Here is a 16,429-nt window from a genome sequence, read left to right on the forward strand (position 1 = left end):
AGGTAAGTCAAGTACACTCTAAAATCTGCAACTTTCTGGATTCAAGATACCCCCTAATATTCTTTCAGATGGGTTATCTATAGTAAACAGTTTAATGGGTTTCCTTTATTCTTTGTAAATCCAATTCAACTCAAGGGGAGATGAAATCAGGTAGCTCTTCTGTTCTAAGTTCATTTGAAACCCCATTTCCATTGTGATCCGTAGAATTTCTGCAATGGTTACACCACTTTTAAACACCTAGAGTTCAATAAATCTGAAAAGAAAAACGCTGTCTTATAATAAAGAACTACAGAGACAGTCCAGTTGGGAAGAAAGTAAAGGGAAATTGGGAAAGGCAATAGCTCGTAATCTTTCCTGTTGGCCAGATTTATCCCTTTATGGACATAGTGGCTTTTTTTCTATACAGGTTCCGAATAGTGGTTGATATATACCTAATAACTTTTTGTAAGTTATATTTCAGTTTTTTAAAAATCTGTCCCTAAATTTAATTGATCTGAAAAATGGAGTATACCTCAGGTTTATAACACTTGGCAACTCTGATTTTTAACTGAAGGTCAGTTAAGTGGCCACATGACAAAACTTTCTAATGTGTTAATGTTTTTCTTTACATTTGTTGCTAAGTATTTGTTTCTAAATCTCTCTTCTTCAAACATTCATCTGATATTAAAGTGTATGCGTGTGTGCGCGTGTGTGTGGTATTTACATATACACACACACACACACACACACACACATATTTCTCCTTATGTTACACACACATTTATTGTATACTTAAAAACCCCTCACACTGTTTTATGGACTTGAGTGGTAACTTTAAAAAGTATACTTGAGCCCTCGTAGCGTTCTTATTTATATTTCTGTGTGTTTTGATAGAATACAGAAGGTAAAATTAAATTAGATTCTAAATAGTAGAGGTTTTATATTCACATTATAAACTGATTTATGCACAACCAGATTTAAAACTTGCATGTGAGAAGTTGATTAAAGATTAAGGCTGCAATTCCATGCACCAGCATGTCCCTCTCAGCCTTATGGTTTAAGTTTAAACTGCTTTGCAGCCGAAATCCCAAGCACCATGGCTTGCAGGTAACTACAGCAGAAGATGAATTAAAAATATTTTAATGGAAAATGTTACCCTTTCACCCATAATTTTACCATCTCTCTTTGTCCATTACTGTATGATTCATAGAATAAAAAACTAAAAATACTCAGTCCTGGAGATGCCATTTACCTGGAATGTAAGGGAGTAATACCTTAACCCAGTTTGAATAGTTTAGGTCAGAAAATGTAGGATTCACAGTCAATCTATAGTGTTCTTTTATTGATCAGAGTGAGACATATGTTGTGACTTTCTGAGAACATACCCTGAAATATCTTCTGAAGCAATATACAAATGTTTGATTATATGCTGTTTAAAGCGGAATATTTGAAATATAGTTTTTCTGTTCTCACTGTTTTGATCTGTTTCTTTTCTCTTTCTTTATTTGAGATTAGGAATCTTTGGAATAGAGACCTGGCTACTTATTTAATCCCAGTTCTGAACCTTTTACTTCACATAAATAAGAAATTCATCAAGATCCTAGAGAATCGGATACAACTTTGTACATCATGCTCCATAGAGCCAGAGGGGGAAGTAGATTTTTTTTTCTTCAGTGAAAAACACTTCTCTTGAGATCCAAGACATGGATCAAATAAGGACACTTTGTTATATGGGTTGAAAATGTTTACTGTACTGACCTGGGGAAGGAGAGTAGAAGATTTTCAGTTATTTCTTTATAACTTAAGGAAAAGAGTACAACTGAGCTTTATCTCTCCAGAGCATCTCACCTTGTGACCTTTCCAAACGATATCAAACATTAAACTTATATCACACCACACTTCAGCCTGAACAATCCAAGTTCTGGATCTCTTTGCAGGTGCCTATACTGGAGGGAATTTGTAATCCCTGCAGCTAAATGCCAAATCCTGTTTCATACATTGAGGCAGAATCAGAAAGAAAGCACTCAGTTCTGCCGTACAGTGTCACAATCCTTCAAAGTTACAGACTAAACTGGAAATGTTGGTGCAGATTGGTAATAAATATTTTTAATACAAGATAAGGAATAGAGAGGTACAGATTAGGACTGGAAAGAAAATGACAGGGAAATAGCTAATGGGGATTAGGGGAATATTTAGGATCCCCATGCAAAAGCATGGGAATTTTGAAGCAGGATTCATACAAAGTCCTTCTGGACAGAAATAATGGGTACTAGGAAAAGGAGGAGATGAGGAAACAGAGGTGGAAAAGGAGTAGTAGAGACATTAGAGGAAAAGAGTTAAAAATACAGTAGAAGGAAATCTGGGGGGAGTGTGTGCATAAATGTGCCTGTCCTAATCAATATGATCAAGGATTTATTGCAAAGAGTCTCTTTTACCTTGTTTGTAAATTAGTGGGCATTAGTAGCCCCACTACAACCAAAATGCCTCTATTAATAATACCTTTTGGATAGTACATATTTTATCCAAAAATTGCATTAATAGGTGGTGATTCTGCAACTATTAAAAATCCGCTATAGATTCAACACTAAACTCAGTGTTTTCTGTCCTCCAGCCATATCAATAGTGATGTTTTTCAACAGATACTATTCATATATCCATCTATGAGTTCTTGGTAATGAAGAAATAATAGATTAAATTGTGTGGTCTAGCTGTACAATTATTTAAATTTTGGTTCTGGCTCATGTCATAGTGTGGTAGGCATATCCTCCAATGATTATGAACCACAGAGAATCATATAATATTAGCCACAGTGCCTCTACCCAGGGTTAGCATACATTATAGGTTCAATAGGTACAGCATCACCCAAATTAATATTAGTTGAGTAAAGCAGGGGGAGAAATCAATGTAGATTCAGGAAACTTTCTTTTGTGCCATTTTCCACTAAAAAAGGTCAATGAACTTTTTCCATTCAAGGGCTAAAGGGATATAATAATGAAATCTTGCTGAAAATATTATAATGATTTCTAGAAACAAAAATTACAACAGCTTTAATAAAAATATTTAAAAATTAAACATTGATTCCACATATTAAAAATGGCAATGTTTCATTACCCAAAGGAAGTAACCATGTTCCAGCATTCTGAGGAAGTAAATAATTCATTACAAAGCAAAGACATTTGGACACTTCCAATACTATGGTTTAATACTTCAGTCATATTTGCACAAGCCTATTAAAACTCAACAAATCGGTATGCAGGCTGAGGTACAAACAGTTCTACTCGCCTAAAGTTCCACAGCAGTCAGAGACAATTCAGTTTGACCAGTTCCTTAATTTTATGAGTATGTAATGAAAGAGAAACTACAATTCTAAGATTTAGGGTTTGCCACTAGAGGCGGTTGGGGAGGTGGGAATCTCCAATTTTACCTTTAAAATATGGTCTGAATGACAATCTTCCTTCCTCCCACAAATATAATTCTTGCTTGTGTGCCACAATCTATTTATGGAAGAAATTCAGTACTATAACTGTCTAGCTATTCCCTTTTTCTTGAATATGAAGACTACAAAAACAGAAAGCTAAGGAAAGAAGAGAAGACTGAAGACATGTTTCAAGCGGTTTGCTTAGCCTGCTGTTCTGCCTCCCGCAAGATAATGGAGTGTCCTGTTTTAGCTGGAGGGTCCTGTTTTAGCAATCCTAATTAAAATGAAGTTGAAAAGATGCAAAGGACAGCCCTGCCTGCTTTATTTCTAGGGGGCGTGTGAGGCTTTATCAATCACAGCAAACACTTCTAGCGTATTTAATGTCTATGCACCTCAGCAAGGAAAAAAATGTATAACACATCATTTAATAGAAACTAATGCCTTTTTAACAGAACTGCCTTATCCCTGACTTTGTGATCTATCACAGGGTCCTGGCCCACTTTCAGCCCTGCAGGTGTCCTGTATTGTGTGTGTAAAGATACAGCACCTGAAAGACGGGCAAAGAAAAGTATCTCTGGCTTGTGTGCCCTAGTCTGCCCATGCCACCTCAAGGGGTCAACGTGGTTTTACATGTACCCAGCTAGGCACTCACTGGCTGGACATTTGGAAGGACAGCGTGGAATCTAAAAGGCAGCTTGCTTTGTGCTCCCTCCCTGCCGCTCATTGAAAAGCAAGGCTTTACTGTCACCTATAAATGGCCCTGGATCGAAGTCACTTTTTCCACATGAGGCAGCAAAGTTCGAGCAGAGTCTCTGCAAGTTCCTGCTGCTATTTTCCGGGACTGTGCTGGCCCCTCAGCTATGTGCCTGGGCATGGCAAACTCTCCTGCTTGCCAAATGCCCACCAAGCCATGCTGGGGGCTGAGTCCCAAGAAATGCAATTCCCAGAGCAAGCTTTCCTTCTCCTGCCTGAACTTTGCACCGGGAGGCAGAGACACCGGCGCCGCCGCTCTCTGGCGCTCCTTGGCTTTCCAGCTGGGCTCACTCCTTCTGCCCCTCTGCTTTCAGGGATAGAGGTGACATCCAGGGCGCGATGCCTCTGTCTTTGTTAATTTCATGCCACGCTAAACTGGGACTGGAGCCCAGGTCCCGGAAACGCACAACGCCATCTCCATTCCGACACACACCCTGCTCCCCAGAAGAGCTTTCTCTGGCAAGTGACCGTACCCCTTGTCAGCATCACAACTACCTCGGCATAAGAGCCCCATTTCCCGGTTCATACCGATTTGCATTCCTCTCCAGCCTCTCCCGCGCGCAACCAGCAATTTAACGCGTAGGCTGGATGCAAGCGAAGGTTTGACTTTGCTGTGACAGGGAGCGTTTGGGAATGCTTGAAAAGCGCGGGGGGGGGGGGTTGCACATTTAGAAGGGTAAGAGGCACAGGGGCACGGGCAGAGGTTCTTTTCCCTTTCCTGTAGGAAAAATGGCCCTCTTTACCCTTTTAAGAGAGCGTTAACTCAGCTTTATTTGCTGGTGTTTTTTTTTTTTTGGGGGGGGGGGTGTCGCCTGTCTCCGGATCACATTTGGAGGCAGCTGTCCGCCAGTCATTTGCTCTTGGAATTTCAAAGATCCCCCGCTAGGTCTTTCAGTGCTACACTGATTGTCAATCATTGTATTGCTGGTCTTTGGGGGGCAGGGCTCTAAACTTCCATGGATAACAGAAGAATTGGAAGGAAGGAGGGGGCGCAAGACCACTCTGCTAGCCAGTCCCAGCTGACTTGGGCTCGGGACGAGGCATTGGCTTAGCGAACCTTCCTTCTCCTCTCCACCCCACCCCCCACCCCTCTCTGCTGTCCTTCCTTCACATCTTTCTTTCTCCCAGTCGAAACAGAGCAACCGCGCACATTTCCTTTTTCCACAGCTAGAACAGCAACCCGGGGGGGGGGGGGGGTAGGGGAAGTGGCGGTGCAGAAGTACTCACATGGCTGGGTGGCCAGAGGGTTGAGTGGGGATCTCGGCAGCCGGAGGTCTCCTCCTCTCCGCCCGTTTTTGCCCGTCGCGCTCCCTCTCCGTCGCTCCCGCGGCGAAGCGATCAAAAGCGGCCGCCCCGGTCACTTGGCAAAAGGGAACAAACACGGGCGGGTTTGTGTTACTCCAGGTTGGTGTGTGTAGCCTATAAATAGCGAACTTTTTGATGGAATCGGCGAACAAATGAGAGGAGAAGGCGTAATTTTGCGCAGGGAGCCCCCCTTTCTCCTGGGCAGATTAAAAGCCCCCAGGCAGTTGCCAGGGCGGAAAGTTGTGCGCGGATTATGGCGAAGGGAATGGGCTGGACGCGGATCGCGCGGGGGTCGGCTTGGGGCGCCCGAGGCTCCCTTTTGCCTTGGCTGAGCACAGACGTTGCCTCGGCTTCTCTGGACTCGCTCTCGACACAGAGAGAAAGGCTGGCAGTGGGGGCCAGGACCGCCGAGGGTCGAAGCAGGCTGTGCAAAAGTTGTTGTGTTAGAAGAAGGGAACATGATTTGGGGGGGGGGGGGGGGAGCGGGAGCATAAAACTACTTTCATTTGTTCGGGAAATGTAACCTCAGATGGGGTCCAGGGAAGGGTCAATCCCTAATTCAACAAGAAGCATGGATAATAAGCTAATGCAGGATAGCCAGTGCAGCCTAAGGCCAAGGAGAGGGAGGGTCCGCTTGAGCTGTCCCCTCACATTTTAAAAGTGAAGCTGTATCTGATCCGTGTTCAATAATGGCAGCGGGAAAGTGAGTTGTGGGATGAGCCCCGTTGTCTGGATGTAGAAATGGCTTGAACTGGGGTGCTTTTCTTTCCGACTGTTGTATCTGCGGGCTCCTCTGAGCCTGTTACTGGGCTGGCTGCAAAGTCACCCACCCACCCTTCATGCATGGAGACTCCAGGTGCTGACATGGTTTCCAGCTGACTGGAGAGAGAAAAAGCCACCTTCCTTTCATAAAGGCTTAATGAGATGTCATTTACTGGGTAGTGTAATTTGTTTATTAAAATATATCTCACCTTTCCTCTTGGGTCAAGGCAGCTTATGTTATCTACCTCCATGCCATGAAAAAAATCCAGAAGCACATTTCTACACATTAAGTCTCTATTTAAAGGTGTAGGTCATTATTTTCCAGGTCTGTTGGCATCCCTGCATACTTACCTACCTCCCCCAATTCACCCATCTGCTATTCATACTTCCAGGTCTGTTTTCAACATAATACATCTCTGCCATAGCCTCCTTGGTAGCAGCCCTGGTGTGTTCTATTAGTCCAGAAAGACCTCCAGCCTATGTTTGTGACCTCCAAGACCCCTTGTCCCACTTTGCACACCCTGCTTCTTTCCAAAACTATTTTCAACTTTTTGGCACTACATGTTTCATAATCACATGGGTTGGTACTTGTGACAGTTCATAAGGTTCAAATCTTTAATTTACTTCGTGAAACATTCTCTAATCCAAATTAAAGGATTCTTTTGCTGGGTTAGAAGGGACATCTTGGAAGCAGAATTAACAGCCGATGTCAGCTGCTCTTTTTTTTTAGTATTATGTTGTATGTGTGAATAGACAGACAGTACAATCTAGCTTTATGTGCCAGTGTGGCTATATAGAAGGAGGAGGAAGTCATTCAGAACAGCTTTATCTGTGCTGTGGCGAGCCCAAGGTCATGCAGCTGGCTGCATGTGGAGGAGGAGGAGCGGGGAATCAAACCCAGCTCACCAGATTAGAAGCCACCACTCTTAGCCATTACACCACTACATCAACTCAAAATTCCTCCAAAGAAAAATGTACATGTATGTATACACACATAATAATAAAATAATAGGGGGGGCAGAGAGAGACAATACTGGATGGTAGATAGATTTACTGCCATAAGTAAATTGCAGTGAATTGGACATGAGGTTTAGGAAATCAAGCATTCAAGCACAGCTCTGCCACCAAATCATTGAGTGCCCTTTGGCAAGTTACTCAATTCCTGTTTTCTATGAAATAGGACTCACAATAATTTTGTTCATATGGCTGTGATAAAATCCAACACAATCATGATATTAGTAAGGTGTAGTATCTGAGATACATAGTACAGCACACTCCGTAAGTGAACAGGATGTGGAAAGAAACATGGCTATTAGCTAATATTCTGCCACTTATATCTGGGTGAAGCACACAAATCATTTTTGTCATTGTTCGTACAGTCTACTATATTATGTATTAATAGCAGCAGTTCTACCAAGTATTGTTGCAGGTACTGAAGAGAAAGTTCCCCCAATACCTCCTGAGTGTGGGGCTCCCTAACTTTCTTCATTAATATTTGGTCACTCTGAAATATTGGCATTTGGGGGGCATCCTCCTCATCACAGCAGTCAGAGGCTTGCCTCTGGGGGGCATTGATTTGTTAGAGCTTGTGACTGGCTCTCTGTCAGTGGTGGAGAAGCCCCTGCTAAGGATCCTGAGCCCTGGAGCTCTGAAAGGGGCTTCCTCCCCCTGACAGGTAGCTGTCAGTGCCGTCCGGTAGGGAAGTGCTGCTGGCCTGTCTAAAGAAATGAATCTGCGTCTCTGAGAATTTTCCAGACAGATGTTGCCAGTTCGCTCAGCAGAGGCTTTCATCAATTTGTGCACACTGAGTAGAGCTGATGACTGTTTGGGCTCTGCGGCAGCAGGGTGGTGTGTGTGTGTGTGTGTGTTTGTGCAAGGCAGAGAGAGAGATGCCATCATGTGACTTCATGTGACTTTCTGAGAAATGCCCACTCCTATAGAGTAGAGCCCCTGAAGCTCAGTTAAAATGATACCCCAAAGTCCCCCACAAAGGAAACATTGGAAAGTCATTGAAAAAAATGGAGTGTTTGCATAAGTTTCTCTTCATTATTATAACAGCTTTTGTGCTATATTTGTCTTCTTTGTTGGTTTTTCTACTCTTTCTCTCTACCCTCCACTTCTTCTCTCAAATTTCTTTTAACGCTTTCCCCCTGCATTTCTCCATCTTTCCTCTACTGCATTCAGAATTGATTTCCATGATTTTTCCTTCCTTTGCATTTAATTGCTGCCCTAACTTAGTATAAGGAACTTGATACCAGTGCCACCCTGCATATATACTCAGGTTATACCTTGCCTTAGTGACAGGACTATTTCCAGGAAATATTTTCCATTTAGATTAAATGTGACTTAGTAGTCTTAGAATTTCCCCTCAGTCCTTGAAAAGAATGTGATTCAATAAAGAATAAAACCTTCCCTGATCTGGTGTACCCACCTGTTTAGTCTTTCTATTCCCCCCCCTTCGCCTCCCATTTTCATAGCGGTTGTAGGAAAGTGAAAGGAATACACTTTAATACTTAGTTTGTCTCTGTGAACCAACCCACAGTCAATCCACACTCCTGTGCATACTTATTGATGGCTGTATGGGACTACAGCTTCAAAATAATCTGGATATCTCTAACTCACTGCTCAGTTTTGGATGATATTGACATGGTGATAGGGTTATTCTGAAAGTGTTTCCCTGTAAGATAAAGCAGTGAATATTTAGGGTTTTTTTCTTCTTTGAGATACTTTTGAAGCCATCACCTACTATTTCTGCAGTTATTAGCATGATCAACTGGCTATTTTGAGGCTGGAGAAGATTTTGTAGATGGGTTTTGCTGAACATGCCTCTAATTTCTTTCTGTCTGTTTCATTGTAGGGACTTGTGGGTTGTGTGCGTTTAAGGGATATTTTTATAGTACAGCTCCTGAACCTCCTTTGGGTCAGTTGTCGAATTTAAAAGTTAACAAATTTAAAGTAAATATATCAATTAAAATGAACACTAAAAGCAAGCATTTAGAATTTTTGCCTTGACGGCTGTCCCTATACCCTGACAGGGATAACCAAGTCTGGCCTGATCTCACCAGATCTCAGAAGTTAAGCATAATTGGCTCTTACCAGTATTTGAGTGGGAAGCCACCAAGGAACGCCAGGGTCATGATGCAGAAGCAAGCCATGGTGAACCACCTCTGAATGTCTCTTGCCTTGAAAACCCTTTGGGGTCACCATAAGTCAACTATGACTTGATGGCAAAAAGGAAAAAATAATGTATTGGTCCATGGTCATACTCAGAATATGCAAAAGGCATATGTTGAACTGGAGAAGATGAAAGCTATTCTGATATGCATATCCAATGAGTTTTGTATAGTTTCTGTATCACTAAGAGTACGAGCAGCAGGAAATGTGAATAAACAGAGAACCACCCACAGGACCAAAATAAATGCCTTATGGGGGCACTTTTTGACTACTAATTATCTCCCTTATCCAAGTGACAGGATACCACACAGGTAAACTTGAACACTGGAATATCTTACCTGAGTTTCACTGTTTATAATACTGAATTTTTGCCTCACTGATTTAACAAACTGAATAAAACTTCTAGAGCAAATCACACCTTTTCCCAGCTAAAAAAATACCCTCCCTCCCAAAAAACATATTAGGAAAAACACTCTGTTGTCATTCTAGACTGTCTCATTTTAGGTATTCTGATTAACCTTATGGCAACAAACACCTAACAAGACTAAATCCAAGTCTATATGACTGTTGGTTAATAGACAGCCATCTTTATTACTAATCTCTGGGTAACTCCAAAATGCTTTTGCAAATGGGTCTGCAGGAGGACTTTTTGCTCTGTATACCTAAATTGCAAATCAAATGCAAGGGAAATCCAAACACTGTAGCCTCTGTAAGTCCAAAATGTGTGTGACTCAGAGTACAAGTGACTAAAATTCAGGACAGCATCATTTATCCCTGATGCAGAATCTGAATTATGATACACCATTCGCAGAAATGTTTTATCATACAATATTCAGGTACTTGGAGAGCTCAAAGGAAATATTAGAAGTTTCAGAGCAGGCTGTTGCTAAAATGATATCGAAGAAGGATGATGGGGATAAAGAAGCACTGAGGATAACTGGAAGGGGATTGGTGTCTGAAGAAGGGTGCTTGCACACAAAAGCTTAGAACTGGAATAAAACTTCGTTGGTCTTAAAGGTGACATTGGATTCTTGTTCTGGAAGGAGAATGGATAATTAAGAAATGATAGAAGTAGCTAAAGTTGATAACAAGAACAAACAGAATAGTGGGTGCTATGGCAAAGGAAGTGCAAGTTGAAGTAGGTAAAAGCCTGTTCTGGAAGGAAATTATAATTGTTTGGCAAAGGGCTGGAAGGAGGGGAAGGGATAATATGAGCAGGATGATAGAACAAGGGGAAGATAAGACTTTAGAAAGCAACTCTGGGAGACTTCTTTGAGACATCAGGAATTTGTAACCAAGTTTATGTACAGAATGGCAGTTTACAGCTAAAGCTTTAGAATATATATATATTCTAATAGGAAAAAGTTATCTCAGCAGGTAAAAACACATTAGCACCAGCTGTAGTATAATGCCCAAAATATTAAAGTTGGATACTGTTGAAAACTAAGTTAAAATTTCAAAACTAGGTACTCAGTACAAATTAATTACTGCTGGCTGATTGACTCTTACATTTTCAAGACTTGATCAAGTAACAATGGTGCGCATTACTAGACTTGCCATAATAGTTCTAACACAACAGGCAATGGTCCTACGCTATTCTATCTTACTTCAAATGGAAAATGTTTCAATACTGACAGTTCACACATGTAACTATGAATTTCTTCATGTACTAAATAATCCGCAGATCACATTAATTATTTGAATTTGTTTGTAGATCATTTATGTATTCTTATTATGGTATATCACAGATATTCCATTAATTTGAACCTTACAAGCATGTTAATCCTTAACGAAGAAGGTGGGACCAAGGTGGGAAAAAAATTTGATGAATGCTAGTGAAGAAAAAAACCCCCTCCAATTCAGGTAAATCAAGGGAATAGTTCTTTGAAACTACATTTCTCTCCCCCCCCCTTAAGTAATTGTTACTTTCTATTCAATGGTTAAGTAGGCTGGAAATCCAGCAGTAAAGATACTCCAAAATATGGGTAAAATCCATCACATCATATTCATATCTCTCAGAGCTTCCAACCTGGGAATGCAATCCCTCTAGAACTGAGTCTCTTCCTTCTCCTTCCTCTTCTCTGCCAGATATTAGCCAAGGCCAGCTAAACTTGGCTTTATTTCCCGGTGGCCTCAGGACCCTGGTGTTCACAAAACTCAATAAGGGGTTCAAGAACTTCCTTAATAATTGCACATAAGGCCAGGCACTTTTTGATGCACTCAGTACAACTTACACTCATGAAGGGTAAGAAGGACTCCACTGTACTGTCCTCCCACAAAAAAGTGGTAAATGACACTGTAAAAACATTTTTTTTAAGAATACCATAAGAAACCAAACAGGTTCTGAGTGTAAAATTTTCACCGTAATTAGCTAACCAGAAAGGGAACCTTGTGTGAACATTTTTGGAGTAGCAAATATATAACACAAAGGCAAAACATGTTACAAGTTGAATACATTTCCCCATAGATTTCATTCAGTTGTAGAGTAACATCATAGTCAACTTCAAGTAAATCAGTGCAAATCTGCAACAGGGCAGTGTAAATTCATACAAGGTTTTGGATGTAGTTAACAGGCACCCTCTCAGATTCTAGAAACACCAGTTGGGTATTTTATTTCACTGTAATCAGTTAACTGATTTTACTAACTTTCTAAGACTAAGTGTTTATTGTGTTGTTTTTTTTCAAATTTGGGGCAAACTCAAGTTTGGCTTTTCAAATGTGTCTTGAAGGTCATTCCCATCTTTCCCATCCATTATGTGCTGCCCTTAGGTGACAATTTGTTTCCAAGGACTTTGATCTGTGAAGTTGTTTCTCATAAATGCAGAGAGAAGCAAAAAAATTAAAACATACCGAAAAGGCAATGGTCAAAAGAGACAGGGCGGGAAAGCATGACACTTTGTTTGTGCAAATTTATTTAGCTTGGGATTTGGCTTCCCACAAGATAAAGGGTATCTTGTATCTGGTTCATCAGAGTTTTTTGCAAGCCTAAAACAAAGTTCAACAGCTGCAAAAGACAGCCTTACCTGCTTTATTTCTACGTGGTATCTGGAGGACTATTATTCAGTATATTCTAGTCTATCCATATCAAATATCTCTGTCTATATAATACCAGCAGTTCCTTGATAGACACTAATGTCTGTTTGAAAGAAGATTGCTTTATTTTTGACTTAGTGATGGATTGCTTGCTATGTTGCCTTGGTCCAATTTCAGCTCTGCAGGTGCCCTGCATCATATCTGAAAATGTTCAGTACCAGAAAGACAGGCAAACAAAAGTCTTGCCTATCCAGGTGCCCTAGCACACCATGGCCAATTCAGTGGGTCAGCAGAAACATGGTTTCACATCTTACCCGGACAAGCTGAGACAGGCTACAACTTCAGAAGGACAGCATGGAATCTAAAAGACAGCTTGCTTTGCTCTCTCTCTCTCTCTCTCTCTCTCTCTCTCTCTCTCTCTCTCCCTGCTGCTCATTGAAAAGCAAGGCTTTACTGTCACCTATAAATGGCCCTGGATCGAAGTCACTTTTTCCACATGAGGCAGCAAAGTTCGAGCAGAGTCTCTGCAAGTTCCTGCTGCTATTTTCCGGGACTGTGCTGGCCCCTCAGCTATGTGCCTGGGCATGGCAAACTCTCCTGCTTGCCAAATGCCCACCAAGCCATGCTGGGGGCTGAGTCCCAAGAAATACAATTCCCAGAGCAAGCTTTCCTTCTCCTGCCTGAACTTTGCACCGGGAGGCAGAGACACCGGCGCCGCCGCTCTCTGGCGCTCCTTGGCTTTCCAGCTGGGCTCACTCCTTCTGCCCCTCTGCTTTCAGGGATAGAGGTGACATCCAGGGCGCGATGCCTCTGTCTTTGTTAATTTCATGCCACGCTAAACTGGGACTGGAGCCCAGGTCCCGGAAACGCACAACGCCATCTCCATTCCGACACACACCCTGCTCCCCAGAAGAGCTTTCTCTGGCAAGTGACCGTACCCCTTGTCAGCATCACAACTACCTCGGCATAAGAGCCCCATTTCCCGGTTCATACCGATTTGCATTCCTCTCCAGCCTCTCCCGCGCGCAACCAGCAATTTAATGCGTAAGCTGGATGCAAGCGAAGGTTTGACTTCACGTTGACAAGGATTTTTTTTTTTAAGGAATGCACATTTGGGGGGGCAAGGCATTGGGGGGGCACAAAAGATTTCTTTTGTGCTCATTTATGAAAAAGATGTCCCCATGTCCCTTATTCAAAGAGCTTCTCTTGCTTTTTTTTTTTTTCTCGTCTCAAGATCACATTTGGAAGCAACACTTTTACTCACGGATTCTTAAGAATCTCCTTCTCTCCAAGTTCATTCATACATAGATTGCAGATTGCTCAACTTTAGGGGGCTATCTGAATAACAAAACGAAGAGGACTGGAACGGAGGGGCACATGATCATTCTGTTGCTTATTGTCAGCCGACTCAGACTCTGGAGACAAGGCAGTTGCCTCTCTCATTCCCCTCCTCCTACCCCCTTCCCCTGCATATTCTCTCGCTGTCTCTCTCTCTCCCCCATGTTATCCTCAACCTCCCATTGCATTTTTGCGATCTTCCCCGTTACCGAAAGCCACGCGCAATTTAGGACAATCGTGGTCAGATACTCACATGGCTGGGTGGCCAGAGGGTTGAGTGGGGATCTCGGCAGCCGGAGGTCTCCTCCTCTCCGCCCGTTTTTGCCCGTCGCGCTCCCTCTCCGTCGCTCCCGCGGCGAAGCGATCAAAAGCGGCCGCCCCGGTCACTTGGCAAAAGGGAACAAACACGGGCGGGTTTGTGTTACTCCAGGTTGGTGTGTGTAGCCTATAAATAGCGAACTTTTTGATGGAATCGGCGAACAAATGAGAGGAGAAGGCGTAATTTTGCGCGGGGAGCCCCCCTTTCTCCTGGGCAGATTAAAAGCCCCCAGGCAGTTGCCAGGGCGGAAAGTTGTGCGCGGATTATGGCGAAGGGAATGGGCTGGACGCGGATCGCGCGGGGGTCGGCTTGGGGCGCCCGAGGCTCCCTTTTGCCTTGGCTGAGCACAGACGTTGCCTCGGCTTCTCTGGACTCGCTCTCGACACAGAGAGAAAGGCTGGCAGTGGGGGCCAGGACCGCCGAGGGTCGAAGCAGGCTGTGCAAAAGTTGTTGTGTTAGCGCTAAAAGAATGGAAGAAGGTGTGCGGGCGTGAGTGTAGGTGTGCAAATAAACGCACTTTAATTTGTGGCTTTCAAGTGTCCAGGAAACGCATCTTGAGATGGCATCCAGGGATAGGTCTTTGAAATCAGTCATTAATAACTTTAGACTCGGAGTTATGAGAGAATACCAGGAAAGCAGGATGCCTGGATCTTTTAAATAACTTAGGCAAGTAAAATGAACGAAAAAGTAAAATAATGGTCCACCACATTGCCTCACTTTACTAGTAACAGGACTGACCCATTTTGTTGCTGCTGGTGACCTAACACCTGAATGGGAGGAGGAGAAAGATGATCCTGCTTACAAGTAGACTATAATTTTGGTTGTGAATTCATTTATGGACCACACAAATCTGTTTTTCATAAAAATAAAAGGGTTTTCATAAAATATAGTATTATTGCCAAGTGCCTGCTGTGAGGACTGGGGAGAAAGTGTCCCTAAGTGTGGGGCTTCTAACTTCCTTCTGCTCCTTCTTCATTACCATTTGTTAATAGTCTCTGAAATATTGGCATTTGGGGGGCATCCTCCTCATCACAGCAGTCAGAGGCTTGCCTCTGGGGGGCATTGATTTGTTAGAGCTTGTGACTGGCTCTCTGTCAGTGGTGGAGAAGCCCCTGCTAAGGATCCTGAGCCCTGGAGCTCTGAAAGGGGCTTCCTCCCCCTGACAGGTAGCTGTCAGTGCCGTCCGGTAGGGAAGTGCTGCTGGCCTGTCTAAAGAAATGAATCTGCGTCTCTGAGAATTTTCCAGACAGATGTTGCCAGTTCGCTCAGCAGAGGCTTTCATCAATTTGTGCACACTGAGTAGAGCTGATGACTGTTTGGGCTCTGCGGCAGCAGGGTGGTGTGTGTGTTTGTGCAAGGCAGAGAGAGAGATGCCATCATGTGACTTCATGTGACTTTCTGAGAAATGCCCACTCCTATAGAGTAGAGCCCCTGAAGCTCAGTTAAAATGATACCCCAAAGTCCCCCACAAAGGAAACATTGGAAAGTCATTGAAAAAAATGGAGAGTTTGCATTTCTTTCTCTCTCCTCCTCCCCCTCCCATCTTCCATTTTCTCTTTATGTCTTTTTTCTGAGTCAGTTTTCCCTCAATCAGTGTCAAGACAAGTTGTAGCTTACTCCCCTCTGAGTACTGCAAAAGTGTACCTGTCAGGTGTTTCCCATTAGGTTACACCTCTATAGCACTGATGCACTAGCCTATCTGTGCAAAACGCTGTTCTGTGGATCTTTGGCTTCCTGTATAAATAGTGGAACATGCTACTGCATCCACTATACATGGTTCATATGTATGTAACTGCAAGTTTAAGAATGGAGAGAAATATATATTTTAATTTCATTTATATCATATAAGTGGATGCTAATTTATAAACTTTGCAGTGCACATGCAGATACTAACAACTTGTTCTTATGATTGTTATTAATTCATGCAGTTCATGCTAAGAAATATTTGTGGTGTATTTTGCTATTTGTAGTAGAACTGCTCTGTAGGTTGAAGAGCTAGAAAGTAAGCTGTAGAGAGTCATCAGCAGCCCCTGATCCCCTCTGTTCTGGGCTGGGGATATTAATTCGTTACTTCTGGCAGGCTCCAAGATGCTCTCAAGTGGTTTTTAGTCTGGTGCTCTGGTCTATCCATATACATTTCCAATCTCATGGCTCATAAACTATTAGCAAAAGGATTTCATTATTCACCTTCTGTATCCTACAAAAGACAAGGGGGTAAAATATACTCCTGGTAATAATGAGAATGGGGTTAGGTTTAAAACACAGAGAACAGAAGAATAAAGACTCCACAGTTTGTATAGACTGTATAAGTCTTCCTTTCCCTATAAGTCTAAACTAACCATGTACCT

At 42.6% G+C, this 16,429-nt stretch overlaps 1 protein-coding gene across 3 annotated transcripts in view; it reads right to left on the reverse strand.

Moving 5' to 3' along the window:
• The window catches only part of ESRRG (estrogen related receptor gamma), a 619,420-nt gene extending 605,083 nt beyond the window's left edge, over positions 1–14,337 (reverse strand). Inside the window, exons 1-2 of one of the 3 annotated variants that reach the window (XM_077339358.1) lie at positions 14,016–14,337; positions 5,378–5,510 (exon numbers count right to left, since the gene is read on the reverse strand). Coding sequence is in view for 2 of the 3 variants with exons in the window: in XM_077339350.1 (XP_077195465.1) it covers positions 5,378–5,379 (2 nt within the window). In the remaining variant the exon portion in view is untranslated. Of the gene's footprint in view, positions 1–5,377; positions 5,542–14,015 lie in introns of those variants that run through there. The other 2 variants (XM_077339350.1, XM_077339409.1) reach the window with 2 other exon arrangements.
• Positions 14,338–16,429: the final 2,092 nt, after the last annotated feature.

Source organism: Paroedura picta, chromosome 1, assembly GCF_049243985.1.
Source record: "Paroedura picta isolate Pp20150507F chromosome 1, Ppicta_v3.0, whole genome shotgun sequence".
In the NCBI taxonomy this organism is placed as follows: Eukaryota; Metazoa; Chordata; class Lepidosauria; order Squamata; family Gekkonidae; genus Paroedura; species Paroedura picta.